The 16,591-nt window shown below is 43.2% G+C and overlaps 1 protein-coding gene and 1 pseudogene across 17 annotated transcripts in view; one reads left to right on the forward strand and one right to left on the reverse strand.

The window, feature by feature from the left end:
• Positions 1 to 16,591, forward strand: part of PKP4 (plakophilin 4) — a 217,562-nt gene that overhangs the window by 198,479 nt on the left and 2,492 nt on the right. For 15 of the 17 annotated variants that reach the window (XM_039855416.1, XM_039855432.1, XM_039855418.1 and 12 more), the window contains 8 exons: positions 70 to 261; positions 460 to 633; positions 3,779 to 3,929; positions 7,108 to 7,303; positions 11,512 to 11,596; positions 11,720 to 11,837; positions 14,383 to 14,511; positions 16,214 to 16,287. In XM_039855416.1, coding sequence (XP_039711350.1) covers positions 70 to 261; positions 460 to 633; positions 3,779 to 3,929; positions 7,108 to 7,303; positions 11,512 to 11,596; positions 11,720 to 11,837; positions 14,383 to 14,511; positions 16,214 to 16,287 — 1,119 coding nt within the window. The remainder of the gene's footprint in view (positions 1 to 69; positions 262 to 459; positions 634 to 3,778; positions 3,930 to 7,107; positions 7,304 to 11,511; positions 11,597 to 11,719; positions 11,838 to 14,382; positions 14,512 to 16,213; positions 16,288 to 16,591) is intronic. The other 2 variants (XM_039855419.1, XM_039855421.1) reach the window with 2 other exon arrangements.
• LOC120597311 (uncharacterized) lies at positions 3,006 to 3,125 on the reverse strand (annotated as a pseudogene).

A 16,591-nucleotide genomic window follows, 5' to 3' on the forward strand; every position in this document is an offset into this window, starting at 1 on the left:
ATCCAGTACAGAAGCATTTTGCACTAATGTGCTACAATGGTTTTAATTATACGCTGTGTTGGGTTTCAGACCGTGGAGAACTGCGTGTGCACCCTGAGAAACCTGTCCTATCGGCTGGAACTGGAGGTCCCTCAGGCCCGGCTGCTGGGGCTGAACGAATTGGATGACTTACTAGGAAAAGAGTCTCCCAGCAAAGACTCAGAGCCAAGCTGCTGGGGGAAGAAGAAGAAAAAGAAAAAGAGAACACCACAAGAGGATCAAGTTAGTATTTTATTTGACGTGAAAACTCTAAAGTTCATTTTTCTGAGAGTAAGAAATCACATATTTGGCAAGAAAAACTTTTTCTCATGATAGTTTTTCTACATAGCTGTAGCTGAGTCCCACAGAGAGGGATGTTTTCAAGTGTTGGAGATTGTGTTCATTTTGCTTCCGTTTAAATGTGTGTTCTTTGTCTTTCAGTGGGATGGAGTTGGTCCTATCCCAGGACTGTCAAAGTCCCCCAAAGGTGTTGAGATGCTGTGGCATCCGTCAGTGGTGAAACCATATCTGACTCTTCTAGCAGAAAGTTCCAACCCAGCCACCTTGGAAGGCTCTGCCGGATCTCTCCAGAACCTCTCTGCTGGAAACTGGAAGGTACGAGGTCTTCTACTTGCCCACACACCTTTCCATCTGTGCAGTCACATCAGCAGTGATGGTGAAAGGGACACAGTTGTTTAGAGTTTGGAAAGGGTGAGAGGGAAAAAGCGGGGAGATAGCAGTTGAGTCTCGGGATCCAAAATGCGTGTGACGTGGCCCTTCCTGTGAGAAACTGAAGGCTAGCGAGAAAAACAGACAAATCAAGTCAGTACAGTGTAGACTACACACAGGGTGTGTGTGCTGTGGGAGTCTCGATAGAAGGACATCTATCCCAGCCTGGCAGGTGAGGGAGAGGCAAGGAAAGGCGAGAGCCAAGATGTAGGCAGTTTCCTGGAGGGGCAGTGCCACCCAGATGGAATCTTTAAGAATGAGCAGAATTAAGCCTGCAGAATCTGAGGTTGGGGCTGTAGAGGGAGTGATCCAAATAAAAGAACAGGAGAAGAAAGGCCTTAAGGTGAGGACAGTGTGGCTGGTTGCTGGGGCTTTGAGGGCAGGGCCTGATAGCCAGGCTTCAAAAGCTGGGGCCTGACCTACATACCAGATGCGCCACTGAAAGAGTTTAAGCAGACAACTGACACAGGCTGATGAGAACACTATTAGATGTGGCAGTGCAGAAAATGAATTCAAAGAGGAGAGGAGAGGCTGGGATTTCACTGGGGAGCCAGGTGAGAGATGCCTAGGGCCTGAATTAGAGGTGAGGTTGGGGAGCAATGCAGGGAAGGAGAGGGACTCACTGCTCCTCTCTCAGATGCTTCCAAGAAATTCATATGGCAAAAGTTTCCATACCTCCTGTAGGTATGTGACTTCTTTATGAAAATTGAAGGTGATTTCCTACTGTTAACCACTATAAGCATGTTCTTAAAACTTTTAAATGACATCTTACAACTTCCCAGATAATCCTTGCCCTGAAAGGTTTTCAGCCTCTAGAAATTTCCTAAGTACATTTTAGTAGAGTTGTCATGATGATTGTTTTTGGCTGTTTCTTATACCAGTACCTCCCAAAATAATCTTTTGGCCACCATAGTATCCATGCAAGTGAAAAGTATTGCTAGGCCTAAGTATGGTTTCTTTCATGCAGCCAGCTGCTATAATGAATGTATACAGATAATTATGGCCTAGTGCTAAGCCAGTGTGGTTATTTTGTTATTGTTGTTCTTAATTAAAGTGCTAATAGTTTAGCATCTAAGTGCTGGCTCTAGAATCAGAACCCTGGCTTTGAATCCTGGCCTCTCCACTTATTAGCTGGGGCCTAAAATCTCTCTCAACTCAGTTTCTTCATCTGTAAAATGGAGATAATACCTACCTCATGAGGTGGCTGTGAGGATTAAAGGAAATAATAAATGTGGAGGACCTAGGATAGTGCCCAGCATGTAAGTAACAGAATATGACCCAGCGTTCACCTCCAGCTTCTTGTGACTCAAGGATCGTCTGATGGTAATAAAAAAGACAATAATCAAAAGAGATATGAGTTGAGTTGTATAAAATTGCATTTCTGGGATCATTTAGTGAATGAAAGTTATACGGTAAGCTCACTTAAAATATAAACAGTATGTAAAATAGTAAATCAGAAAAAGTAATAAAATAGTAAATCAAAATATTAGATCCTTGGTAAGAAAACAATATAATCATGGCCACAGACAGGAGCTACATGGGGAGCAGTGATGACTGCAGGACTCAGGAAAGGATGTGCTCAGGGCAGGCTGAGCTGATTGTTCTCCACGTGAGACAGGCGTTGGTTCTGTTGCAGGTTTCAGAGAGAGAAGTTGGTAAAGCTGCCTGAGTGCTTTATCCTATTAGCGGTCATGTACTCTGTTTCCCCTGTAGATTTTATTTGATTTGGAAAATAGGAGAATTTGCTTCATATGAAGAGTTTTAATAGGATCTTTGAAATGCATCTTTTCTCTTATTTGTGTTATTAAAGTAATCTATTCTGTTGGTACTCAAGGAACTGAGTGGTCAATCACATATTTTAATGTTCAAAATAGTATAAAGGGCTGGCAAGTCTTTGTCCTTGTATCTTGACCGCAGCAGGAAAGTATTAAATGTTTTATGAGCAACATTTTTCAATTATCCTAAATTTTGAAAGACAGATTGCCTTGGAAAAAGTCAGTGAAAGCTCAAAACAAGATTAAAGACCCATTTTCAAATGTTACCCTTTTTCTTCTTTTTGTGGTGTTTCCCTGATGACTTAGCATTAATTTCCAGTTCACACAGTGCACAAACTTACTCACTGTACAGATTTGCCTCATAATCGCAAAAGAATTTCTTTTTTTTTTTTCTTTTTTTTTTTTATGTGAGGCAACCCTTGGTTGACCTCACAGGTTGCAAGGACCTTGTCAGCTTACAGTCTCTTATTTTTTTATTTTTTATGCCTACAGCACCTGGTCTTCCTAGGTGGTCTCCCATCCGAGAACTAACCAGGCCCCGACCCTACTTAGCTTCCGAGATCAGACGGGATCGGGCTTGTTCAGAGTAGCATGGCCGTAGCTGCAAAAGAATTTCTTGACCGTGGATTTAAAAAAGCAGCGGCAACTAACAAATCTTGATGGAGAAAGCATTTTACACATAAACTTACTTTTTCGCCAGTGTGTATGCGTTATATTGCTCAAAGTTTCTGGAGAATTCCTTTTTTCGGAAGCAAGGAAATTTTCCAAGGAATCTCTCTGAAAGGTTTTGAACTTTAAATATTATTGCAGAGAAAACAGAAAAAAATGACCTGATGGAGGCAGGTTCCCCATTAATGCGCGCTGATGGGTTACCAGCTCCACACTCCTATTTAGAGCCTCTGGATCTGGCAAGGGGCCAACTGCAAAGAAGACATAGATCCTTTCTTAATTATGTTTATGTATCCGAAGTAGAAAGTAATCACTGCCTTCTCTTTTCTGCACAAAAATATCTGGCAGATGGTGGTTTAAGATTTTCAGGCTTTGGGATTTCTTTTTAAATCAGTCATTCTAGCCTATCTTTATCTAACCAAACTATGGTTTTCTCTTTACTGACACCACAGATTTAATCTCCAATTGGAAAGAAAACATTTAATCTATTAGTTCATCTTTTGGAAACAACATCTTTTTTAGGTGACAGTAACATCTGAGAGTTGAACTCTGTTCTATATTACTTAATGCCTTGTTTTGCTCACTAGTTTGCAGCGTACATCCGGGCGGCCGTCCGCAAAGAAAAAGGGCTCCCCATCCTTGTAGAACTTCTGAGAATGGATAACGATAGAGTGGTTTCTTCTGTGGCAACTGCCTTGAGGAATATGGCACTAGATGTCCGCAACAAGGAGCTCATAGGTATGTTTTCTAGCGACCAGGTGAGCTATAAAGGGAGAGTTACTATAGCATTTATAAAACTTTTCTGTTGACTTATAAAAATATGACATCTAAAATGATTAGCAAATAAGTCCTAGTCCCCGTTTTCTTGGCATATTTGGGCACCCTGCTATCTATCCTTGGTGACCATTCCTTTCAGCAAGAGACAGCCTCATTAATTAAACCTTGATCAGGGAAGGTATATTTTCAGAAAAGCTAGCAATTTCAGTTATACATTACAACAATACGTGATAGATTTGGTGTCTATTTCCTAAGAGGTGCATTTCTTGAGCAACAGAGAAAAATTTTAATTCTCCTTTTCTGATTTTTGAGACTGATGTCCACTAGTTCACCAGCACTGCCATGTTCTAAATAAAAAAAGAAACCACAGGAACATTTGTAGCTTTTCTCTCTCAGATCTGTGTAAATGCTCACCCCTAGGCAGAGTCTCCGTCCCAAGGCCATTTCCCTCCCAGGGCTGGGTCAGGACTAGGGTAAGGCAAGGGAAGCACACAGGGTGCAAAATTTAGGAAACATTCACCTTCGGCTCCGTCCAGATGTGGGGTTGGCACTTGCATGAACCTGAGAATGAGCACCTCTTCAAGTTCTGCACCCTAGGCACCGTAGCTTGCTTGCCTCCAGGGCGTTGCCACATCGCATGCAGAATACGAGGTAAAGAGAAGATCAGAGACCCTCCAGGATACCTCAGGTTAAATCCTAGGTCTCCTGGGGTCCTGTATTGAGCCCTCCTAGGCTCCACTCCTTCATCTAAGTTGAAAACTTCCTCAGCCCCATCTCTGATCTGACGATGCCAGCTATCCTCACCATAGGTCTGCTGTGAAAATGAAATGAGAGGGTGAGGCAGCTACATATAAACCACCAAGCTCCACGCCAGTCCCACAGCTGATGGCAGATGAGGAAGTTGGGTAGAGAAATTTTATAAGATCCTATGTGGATTAGTGAATATATGTTGAACTCATTAAAATATGCCTGCCATGATAGAGAGACAAAGATGGCGGGGGGAGGGGGGTGGGGAGAAGAACAAGGGCAATAATGTGTACCTTAAAAGAGCTGCTGTAAGGATTTGCTGTGGCAGCTGACACAAAAGCCCCTCACGCAGTGCCTGGAGGAATTGCTGTTTTAAATTATTGCCCAGATTACCCTGCTCTTAAAACATCATTTCTTTAAGCCAAATCATCCCCCCAGGAGGGAAAGGAGCTCCTTCCCACCCTGTTCTGACAGTCTGGTTTGTGCCTGATTCTAATAGATGTGTTAGAGCTCTTAGTTCCCACATTTCCTTGAGAGAACTCCTCTATTTTTGTTACATCTATATTGTTTGAATTTCTTATAAAAAGTCATGTAATTTGAGAGTTCTTAATGCTGAAAAATAAAGGGTGACAACATAAACCCTATGGCCTATCATTCCCCAACTGGGAAGAGACGCAGGAGAGCAGAAGGTGCAGGGCCAACACCACCAAGCGCCAAGTCCTTTGGGAAGAAAGAAGGTATAGTCAGAATCCTGGCCTTCTCTCGATGCATCCCTATGCTTTCTGTGACTATCCCAACTCCCTTTTAAACTTTCACAAGCATTTTCTCTCTCAACTGATGAGCTTTTTTTTTTTAACCCACCTAGAGCACTCTTGACCCATTTTATGAATCACTTTTTCTTGTTTCCGTATAAAGATCCCCTTCTTCCTATGAGTTCTGAGCCCTTCCCAGATTCTGGAGGTGACTCAAATTTACCCAGCACTTCTGTTCCTAAGAACCATCCCCTTCTCTGACCCCTTCACTCTCTCCTCACATCCATCACCAGCACTAGCAATAGACTTTCTCTTCAGAGCCATTTTTCACAAGAAACAAAGTTTTGTCACATCATAAAAGTTCCTGCATCTTCACCTGAGTCGGACCAACCCAGCTGTCTGAAGCGGCAGGCTCCGAGGGAACCGCTAGGCTCACTCACAGGCAGAGTGAGCTGTCTTATCCCAAGCCTCAGGAGCACAATTTAAAGTTGTGCCTTAGCAAAATGACAGATTACATGTCACGGACCTTTTGGTCATTTGTGAGTATTCAAAATCACCAGTGCTAACTTATCATCTCTTCTTCAAAACTACATTTATCTTCTGGCTTACGGTGTCATCAGTGTTTTTCCACTCTTCATAATAATGTATGCTGTAAGCCAGAGTCTTCCCTTTGACGTGCTGTAAATTATGCAGCATGCAGTCAAGGCTTGTCTTTTACTGCTTACCAGTGTATATAAATAGGACTTTAATAAAAACTCATTCAGTATCCACTCAGTTATTACCGGGGGGACACTAAGAAAATATTTACTTGAGCTTTAGTTAATTTCTTTTGTTTGTAGTACAATTATTCCAGTTTGTCAGTTGGTAATTGAAATTGGAAAAGCTAGAGATAATCTGTTTTTGGAGAGGAATAAAAGAAATTGAGTATCTGGAAAGAAATGGCTTCAATAGCTAGGGGACTCCCCAGCCTGTCCTGTCAAGAACTTTATTATTAGTGAATTACTCCTGGGAGATAACATACCCATAATTTTAATATCAGAATTTTAGTTATGTCTTCCTTCAAAGAAACTAACATGTTTTTATCACGGCTGCTGTCAGACCAGCTGATATATACCCTCAACTTGGTAAAAATGGGTAACCGTGCTCAGTTCAAATGTTAAGATCCAGCAAGATTTAATGAAGAGTATTGTTTGGCAGTCTTATTTTGTCCATTTTTAAAATTTATTCAAAGATAAGTTTTTAAAAGCTTTAAGAGGAAGCTGAGGTATTTTTGCTGCATAGGAGTGGAATTGAAAATAAAATTTGCTGTCGTGATTCCTTTATTTCTTGCTGTTAATGAAAATAGTTGAACTAAAGAGACTTGATTGGTATACTCAGTTTTTATATTCTTATTTACATTGTCTTTCAGCGATTTACAGTGATGTCTTATAAACCGATCCTTTCTTCAGGTGACATTGCAATAAATGTTACCCTTCCCCTTACAGTTATAATATTTGTCATTTTATTCTTCACCATGTTTTTTTTTTTCTATTATTGTCTCCTTTGAGCTATTGTTTTTAAGAGACTGCACAGTCACAGTCTTTCAGTAACAAAAACCTAGCACCTCCTGAAAGTAGAATGAAATCTTTTGCATTTGGCAGGTAAATACGCCATGCGAGACCTGGTCAACCGGCTTCCTGGAGGCACTGGCCCCAGCGTGCTGTCTGATGAGACCATGGCAGCCATCTGCTGTGCCCTGCACGAGGTCACCAGCAAAAACATGGAGAACGCCAAAGCCCTGGCCGACTCGGGGGGGATAGAAAAGCTGGTGAACATAACTAAGGGCAGAGGAGACAGGCAAGTCTAATGCAAGGAGACATGATGAAGAGGCTCTTATTCCTGGAATCTTCCTGTGATAAGGGCCTTCGTTAAGGATATGATTTCTTTATTTCTGTATTTCTTACATGCCGATAAGCTAAGCAGTTCCTAGCGGGTACAACCTGTTTTGCTGGGACAGGCATTTCCGGTATGTGGCCCCTTTTCTGGTTTTAATTCATTGTAACACCCCTACATTCATTTATTTCTGCCTCTTAAAGCTACATTTGGTCGTACGATCCTGGAAGAATCAGAAAAGCCATCATGAGGAAAATCTGGGGTCACCATTTCTCTTGCACCGTTGGCTCTGCTCCAGGCTCAGGGGCCTGTTCTGCAAGAACATCTTGCATCTTCCATTTGGGGATTGATTTCTCTGCAGGTGCCCAGAAAGTACTAGCAGCACCACTCTGCAGGAGGGCCTGCTGTGTGGCCCAGGATGTGCCCTGTGCTTACATCCTCCATTTCCCTTTGCTGCTGGATTAGAGAATCAGGGGCAAAAGTAGAAGGCTTTTGTCATAGAGCTATAGCATGTCAGTGAATTTGCCTTACTATCAGATGAGAGACTCCTTCAAGGAAGTAGGAAGTAGGGTTGCTCGGTACCCTCTCAACACAATGGGAAAGCAGCCACCTGATCCGTAGTAAAATGGACCCTCTCTCCCCACTCTCCACCCCCTTCCCTGCTCTGGTCCTCACAGCACTGATTTCCCCTTGATGTGTTATTTACTGCTTTTTCTGGTGTCTGACTCCCCCAGGAGCAGAGACTTTGTCTTTTTCTCCGCTGCTATATCCTCTGCATCTAGAACAAACCTGGCCCAGAATAGATGCTCAGTAAATACTTATTAATTGGCTGAGTGACAGTACTAGAACTTAGTCTTTTAGTTTATACTTTTGAGGGAATGTATAAAATATGAGAATGATGTAACAAAGCATATTCTCAAACCCCCACCCCCAACTCCCCGGAAACTACACCTATCCACATTAACTGTATTTCCGTTCAGTCTTTTTTTTCTTACTCTTTGTATTTCATTAGCGGTAAATGCATACACTCTCATTTTTATTTCAAAGAAAATGAAATGTTACAGGTAAAGCTGAGATCCACTCCATTAACTCCCTCTCCTAGTCCCCTCCCCTCTCCCCTGAGGTAACGTAATCACGCTTTGTGCTCTTAAAATTTTGTTAGATAGCCTTCATTCTTGAAAGGCATATGAAGAAGTTGGAGAAATCCTGAACCAGTGCCAACCTTTGTGTATAAAAAAATTATTACTCAGTCTAATTTGTTTTTCAAAATAAGAAATCGAGAAAGTCCAAGATCAAATTAAGTTGTCTTCTGAACACATATTTACCTTTCCTTATGATTCATTCACCAAGTACGTATTGCCTACCTGGTGTGTGCTACAGCAGTGAGCAGATCACACAACCACCTCTGCCCTCAGGTAGCTTACATTCCATGTGCAAGCTACACGAGGTACCAACTGAGTGAGAAACACACTTAGCCTATCAGATGGTGCTGAGTGATGGGGCAAATAATAAAATCAAGGAAGGTGGTAGGTTGTGCCCAGAGTAAGGGGAGGAGATTATAGTTTTATACCTGGTGGTCAGGGAAGGCCTCACAGGGGTAGTGCCTTTTGAGCATAAGCCACAGACTGGGAGGAAGGAAGGGAGGGAGCAAGCACTGCAGCTTTCTGGGGGAGAGCATCTCAGGCAAAGGGAGCAACAGACGGGAGGGCTCTGAGACAGAAGAATGCCTTGCATGTCTGATGAACAGCAGAAAGCCAGTGCGGCTGGAACAGGACGAGTCAAGGGGGAAAGAGGAGGAGGGAAAGCAACCAGAAGTAGAGGACCCTGTGGGTCAGCATAAGGGCTTTGACTCTTACCCTGAGCCAAACTGGAAGCCATTGGAGCGCTTAGCAGAGGAGGGATACAATCTGACATCCCTGGAGGATCATCATGACTTGACAAACCTTCCTCTCCACCCCAGCAGAGATTTAGGATGGCAGCAGTTGCAGTGGTAAAGTGGTCGGTTCTGACATGGTTAAAACATAGAGTCAACAGAATTTGCTAAAGGATTAGATGAGCAGGTTGAGGGAGGTAAATGTCAAGGATGACTCCACGGCCTTCGGCAAAAGAGACCATAGGATGGAATTGCCACTTAACAACATGGGGAAACCTGCAGGAGAAGCAGGTCTCAATATTCGAGGTGTATTTTAGACACCCACTTGGAGTGTCTAGTCAGCAGGAGAATATGCTTGAGTTCAGGATAGAATATAAATTTTCTAGGCTAGAATATAAATTTTGGAATCATCAATATATAAACAGCGTATTTAAAGTAGTGAAATGGGCTGAGATCAATAAAGAAGTAAATGTACTAAAGAAGAAAAGAGGCTTGAGGGCTAATGCCCCTCATAGTTAGATGTCAAGGAGATGAGGAGCCAGCAAATGAGCCCAAAAACGAGTAGCCAGAGCATTCAGTAGGAACCCGAGAACATGAGGTGTCCCAGGAGCCAAGTGAAGGGGTATTTCAAAGGCAAGCACGTGTCCCATGCTCCCACTCAGGTAGGACAAGGATTGAGACCTGTCCAATTGAACAATATTTTTGAGGTCATAGGTTTAAGAGAAGATGGGCTGAGAGAAATTAGAGATGAGAACACGTAACTCTTTTGAGGAGTCGTGCTGCAAAGAGCAGAGAAACTTCCTTGCTTTTCTCGAGAGCCAGGTTTCTGCTCATAGAATTTGTCTCTAAAAATACCTACACTAGCCATTTGTGTCAAAGTGTGTACCTGGCACATTCCTGCTTTGTCAAGTTTTGCAGATAGTCCTTGGAGTCAGTCATAGGAGTCAGTCATAGAGTCTGCCTTTCGGCCTCTGTCCCAGCTGCCTAGCACTTAAAGACAGGGATAAACAACAGCAGGAATGTCAGAACCCACTGAGAACGGGATGGCCGTGAGGTGTCAAGACCCTTCGAGGTCATTGTGGGTGTCCGAAATTCCATTTCCATTCATGTCTTTGAGGTATCTCCTTGCTCCGTGGTCCATTTTGAAAACAAAATTCAGACAACTGTGAGTGGGTTGGTTTGCCCTGGTTCTGCCCTTGACTCGTCAGGAACACTAAGAAGAGTGAGTTTTGGGTGGAAGGTAGGGTGGAGGTAGATGCAAAAATCCTCCACTCCGGGAACAGAGAGGGTGAAGGCCCTGAGTTTGCCTATATTCTGCCCTCACTAAAACCCTCAGAATCATTAGCAACCCATATTCCGTTGTTAGAGGTGGAGACATGCCTACAGTTTATTCACCTCTCTTCTCCGTCTTCATGAGGGTTTGTTTAATGGGAAAGATAAGGAGTAAAAGAAGAAATCTGATTTTAGATCCATGATGTACATTTAAAGTCAGTTTTCAGCGTTAAAATGGATTCTGAAGAGAGAGGTATTCAATTGCCCTTAGGGTTGACTGCTTTGCTCTCTCCGCCCCTAACCCCTAAGGTGGAGAGGCAGGAAGCCGCACCTCCCTCTTTACATCCTGGTGAGGCCACGCATTCAGAGCAGCAGCTCCCGGGATGAAATGCAGACTCAGCGTCAGCAGTGCTCACAGAGTACCAATCTGTGTTCAGTAAAATGTCTTCAGAGTGGGGAAGTAATAACAGCATATTTTTAAATCAAACATTAGAGCACATATATACATTTGTTTACATAGCAGTATAAAATAAATGATAAAGGAATGAAGGCATTTTTATCAAAGCCTAATGGGTAGGGAAGAACATATTAAATTAACTTGGGAGGGTCCTCACTCAGGTTGTGTGATCATCGTTGTTAATCCCAAAGCTCCAGCAAGGTCAACCCCTTGGTAGACATGGGGAGAAGCTGGCAGCTCCCGTCATGGGGAGGCTAAAAGCGGCCCTCAACTTAGAGATCCTGTGTTCATCCCACAGGATCATAAGGAAGCTGTGTTCATACCACAGCTTCTCACTGCAGAGCCGACTGCCTGAGAGCCTCGCTTTGGTCTTCACCACCCCTGGCCAGCCCTGAAGCTGACCTACTCCCGGGCGCACCTAATTCTTTGGTGGTATTTTCTAGCAGCAGCTTCCATGCCCTGTGGTCCTTAGAGAGGAGGCCTCATGGTCACTGGTTCACAGACAGAATCTCTTTAAGTGGAGCCCAGGGCTGTGCCGCCCCCACTTATGAATATCCTTGCTCTTCCTAGATCATCTCTGAAAGTGGTGAAGGCAGCAGCCCAGGTCTTGAATACACTGTGGCAGTATCGGGACCTCCGGAGCATTTATAAAAAGGTAACTCACAAGAATAGCTCTGGCATAATTAGTATTCATCAGAGCACTCATTTGTAATCATTTATTGTAATGAAATGTCATTATTCATTTTGAGAGGTTTCTTTTTCTCTTTTAACTCCACAGGATGGGTGGAATCAGAACCATTTTATTACACCTGTGTCAACATTAGAGCGAGACCGATTCAAATCACATCCTTCCTTGTCTACCACCAACCAACAGATGTCACCCATCATTCAGTCAGGTTAGTGGGTAAACTCCACTCTTGGATGAGAACATTTGTGTGACAGAACACTGTTTCCCAACCAGAGAAGATTGAACATAAGCTGATTAAGCCTGTCATATTCAAACACTCTTTGCTCTTCCAGCCGAAAGCCTTCTCTGGGAATTAACATGCGACCGTAAACAACAAACCCACTTTCCTCCTTTCATTTTAAGCGTTTTTGCAAGGTTACACCAACTATGTTGCAAAAGTATCCCAGGGCCCCCTTCCCCAAGACTCTGCTTCATTAGGAGTGTGAAGGGGCCCAGGAGTCTGCATTTGACAAGCTGGCCCAAGGATGTGTGGAGAAGAGAGGAGCACAGTTTGAGAACCCCTAGGTTGTGCCTGAAAATGGCTGCCTTGCCTGCCTGCTGGCCGTAAGTTTGGAATCTCTTCCAAAGTGATTTCGAGTTTTCTATGTGAAAACTGTTACAAACAGGGTCCATTAAACAAGATCTTACGACCCACAGCCTGAGAGAGCCATGATCTCCTCCTATATCTTCCTCTTCAGCATGTAAACCTCCTTCCCCTAGCCGTATTCCAGGTACCCAGCATCCATGACTAATAGGAACAGGCCCTGCGTTTTCAAGTTTACAAAAATTATCTATGATTTGGAAGTTGGGAATCTTGGCAACCCTGCTACCTGCTTATTGGTGATACATAATTTGGTAGAATTGGAATGTTTTGAGACTCAGACTTTTTTTTTTTTTTTTTTACATTTAAGAACAGAATATTACTACCAAGTTAAGTCAGTCCTGTAAATTTAATTAACTAAATGAAACAAAAGTAATATCTCTTTTTAATTTGGCTATAAATCTCCCATTCTGACATATAAATATTATCAGTTGTATTCAACTGTGCCACTGCTGGCAGTCTTATTTCTCATGTGGACATATGTGTCCAAGAAGACTAATATATGACCAGTTGTTCTTGCCACATAATTGGATGTCTCCACTTGTACCATGAATTTTTAAAAATTAATCTGGGCCTATTGCATATGACGTGTGTGTGTATATATATATATATATCTTCGTTTTTAAATTATGAATTGTCTTCTTCAAAGATACCCGTGCTTTGTTTTTGACATCTTTGCTGAGCTCCCAGGTGTAGCCTGAGGCTGTCTTGTATAAAAATGTTGAGAATTCTTTGGAGACTGAGAAATAGGGGTGCCGGGGGAAGCAAGAGATTTGGCTGTTTAACAAAAGGCATGTGTACAGGCAGAAGAATAATTTCAGAAAGATTAAGACATAGTTACTGAGCAATGAACTCGTTTTGAGGACCTCTTAAATGCACACACTGGACAGTGTTGGCTAGCCCCCGTCCAAGTTCCTAGGTACTTTTGGATTTTGTTCAGAGGTAGGATATCATTCACACTCGTTTCTCCAGCTCTCTGAGGGGCTGATCATCCATCCCTCAGCACTAGAGTTGGCTTATGGGCACCTTGTAATATAATTGTGGAAGGCAGGTGAGTATGTTCTGTCTTAGCACTTCCTAGAAAATGAGCAAGGCGAGTAGCACATGGACACTGCTCATGAATGCTCACCCTTGTTTAACACAGAGCAACCTTGTGTCAGTGACATGACTTTTTAAGGAGAGAATTTCCATGTCGGCATCAGTGCACGCAAAACTACTGATGGCAAGGTCTGGGCGCTGCTGCTTTCCAGTGGCTCAGATGAATAAGTGGCCATTCACTTATAATTAACTTTAGTGCAAGCAAGATGATTTATTAGAGAAAAATAAAAGTGATGTGCAGTGTTTCCCTTCTGTGCAAGAACATCCAAAAGAAGACCCATGGATAGATGTGTTATTATTAAATGTTTGGTTCAAGCTGGGATTAAAAAAAAAAAAATCTGGGCCTTTGTGAGGCAGGGCGTCCCAGAACCCTGAGCTTTTTGATGAGCTGGGCTTACTGAGTTTACATAATTTCCCTGACAGCCAATCACCATAAAGAGAATTATAAATTTTATGGGCTGGGAACTCTCATTCAAACACATTTAGAGACGCAGATATTTTTTAAATAATTAGAAATCAAAATAGCCCATAAAGCACCTACTTATTTACTGAAGAACTATACTATACATAAAGGGTAACAGATGGGTGTTTTACAAGCAGCTGAACTGAGCTCATAAAGTAGCAAACGTAACTCTTGCATGGTTAGTCAGTTATTCTCACTCAGTTTCAAAGGCCCTATCGAGTCACTGAGGCCTGCTGTTGGGGAAACCTGCATGACTTCTGCACTGTACTTCTCTACCTGGGCAGCCTGCACTTCAGCTCTCCGGTGTGCTCAGGTACTGACGGCACTTCACAGCGGTGGGCCTGCAGGTCGCCTTCCAGTTAACTCAGGGTTGGCTGCTCCGCAACTCACAACTCACAGCATCGCTAAGAGCTGATATTTAGGGCCAGCTGCGTGTCATTTGTAATTACTGATCTTTGTTTTTCCAGAGAGGATTTTCCTGAGACACTGACAGTCTGATTTCTCTTTCTTCTCCTCTTTCTCTTTCTCTCTTCCTTTTGCCTCTTCCTTCAGTTGGCAGCACCTCTTCCTCACCAGCACTGTTAGGAATCAGAGACCCTCGCTCTGAGTACGATAGGACCCAGCCACCTATGCAGTATTACAATAGCCAAGGGGATGCCACACATAAAGGCCTGTACCCTGGTAAGATGCCAGTTGGGTGTGTGATAGAGTACCTTGAAAAGCCGCGTGTTTCCAGGCACTCGGCCAGTGGCCTGGGAAGTCACCCGTGCCTGCACTGAGATGGTCCCCCAGCAGCAAACCCTGTTCCAGTCTCTCCATTTCCTGCTTCGGGGGCTGCTGCCTTTCTGCTTGTTTTAGGTTTTATTAGCTGGGGTAGTGGTCTGGTGACCACAAATGGAAAGCACTGCATCCAAATGAGAAGTGGTTTCTGGCTCCCCTGCAGCACAGTCCTTTGTCCTGCTCCTCCCTGCTCGAGCGGTCTCTCCCTGTGTGTCCCACTGCATCAGAACCCTGAGCTCTGTGCCACTTTGCAGGGCCACATATCCCAGACTGGCCTGAGAATGGAGGTCAATTTCATTTACATTTTTCATGGAAAAGAGTTTGAATGAATAACAAAATGTATAGTGTGATTCTCCTCAGAGTGATTATTTTTGAAGAATAACAAAAATAATGTTACATAGTATTGATATTTTATGTCTTATTCTGAAAGCTGTGAATAAAATTTGTTGAAAGGATGCCAACTGAAGGGTTACCAAGATTTCATATTGTCCCATTCTCAACTATTTTGCATATTATAACTACTCTAGAGGTTTCAAATAAGGCAGCGTGAGCTATCCAAAAAAAGTGCTATTTTCTCAAAAAGACGTATTTATCAAAAAGAAATAAAAGCTGGTGGCAACTTAACTGCTGGGGGAGCAGTCTCAGTTGTGCTGTTGTCTTTGTAATTTCACAGGACTGTTTACTAATCGACTGTTGTTACTATGGCAATTAATAGCTCAGAAAATTGCAGATGCTACATTTCCAACATCAAGCTCTTTGCAAAGGAAATGCACACACAAACTGAAGTGCATTGTTACTTCAGATTTGCAGCAGCCTGCTTCATTTTAAAGATCGCTTCCTTAGCATGCGCCCTTCTGTATCTTCTTTGCTTGCTTCAATAAACTAATTTGCCTCAAGTATGTTTCATTTTCCTCATTAAAAAATTAATAAAAATCTTTGCTAGCCTTAGCAATAATAAAAGGGTAACTTATGACATCATCAGCATCATCGGGAGTCTACTGTGGACTCTTGAAGACAGCTTTCTAATTACCAAGTTCTTTGTGTTTTAAAACGTACTTAAATATGGCAGACACAAGAATATTGCCTCCACTTGCCCAGACTGCTTAGAACACGCCTGTGCCTGCTCTTTCCAAGACCTGGGATTCTGAGTCAAAACTGTTCTGAAGGCATGGACCTTGTTCTAATGTTTCCCTTCCTCCATCTGACCCAGTGCTCTGGCTCAGAACCCTGGAGAAGTGGTCCTTGGCCCAAGGAGCAAGGCTGCCGTTCAGAGCCAGCCAGGAAGATCTTCGCAGGCGTGAACAGTGCCCCACACAGTGACCGGAGGTTGAGAAGGAACCCTTTTTAGACAGGCTATGCATTGGCTTTGCTTTTTGGTGAAACACACACAGCCTATTTTGCCATATTCATTAGTCCCTAACAGCCCTGGGGTAAGCAGCAGCCAGGCTAGATCCAAGAACCCCAGGCTGTCCCCATCTGTGCTGGCACTGGGGAAGGCAGGCCACGTCGGGGACGGCACCAGCCCTAGTACAGGGAGACCGCACAGCCTAATGGACCAGAGTAATGAGCACTAGTTTTAATTTCGTAAAATATTTTCTTACAGGCTCCAGCAAACCTTCACCAATTTACATCAGTTCCTATTCCTCACCAGCAAGAGAACAAAATAGACGGCTACAGGTGAATTTGCAATATCATTTTTACAGAAGGCCGATTAGCAGGGATCAACACAGTAAGGGGTCCGCGCCGGTGGACTTGCCAGAGCTGGGCCAGTACGCCAGGGGCCGAGGAGCTTTCTCTGGGGATCATCACTCCTCGGAAGCTCATCCATGGTTTAAGCAAATCACTTGCACAGTAGCCTCATATCCTTGAATTCCAAATCAGTGCTGCTGAGACCACCGTGCCACTGACGGGAACCTGCTGAGAAGTCTATGATTCATATTCTTTGCCCAACAGTTTCCTTTTTCCATTCTTTTTTTTTTTT

This window comes from Pteropus medius, unplaced genomic scaffold, assembly GCF_902729225.1.
Source record: "Pteropus medius unplaced genomic scaffold, Ma_sr-lr_union100, whole genome shotgun sequence".
NCBI lineage: Eukaryota > Metazoa > Chordata > Mammalia > Chiroptera > Pteropodidae > Pteropus > Pteropus medius.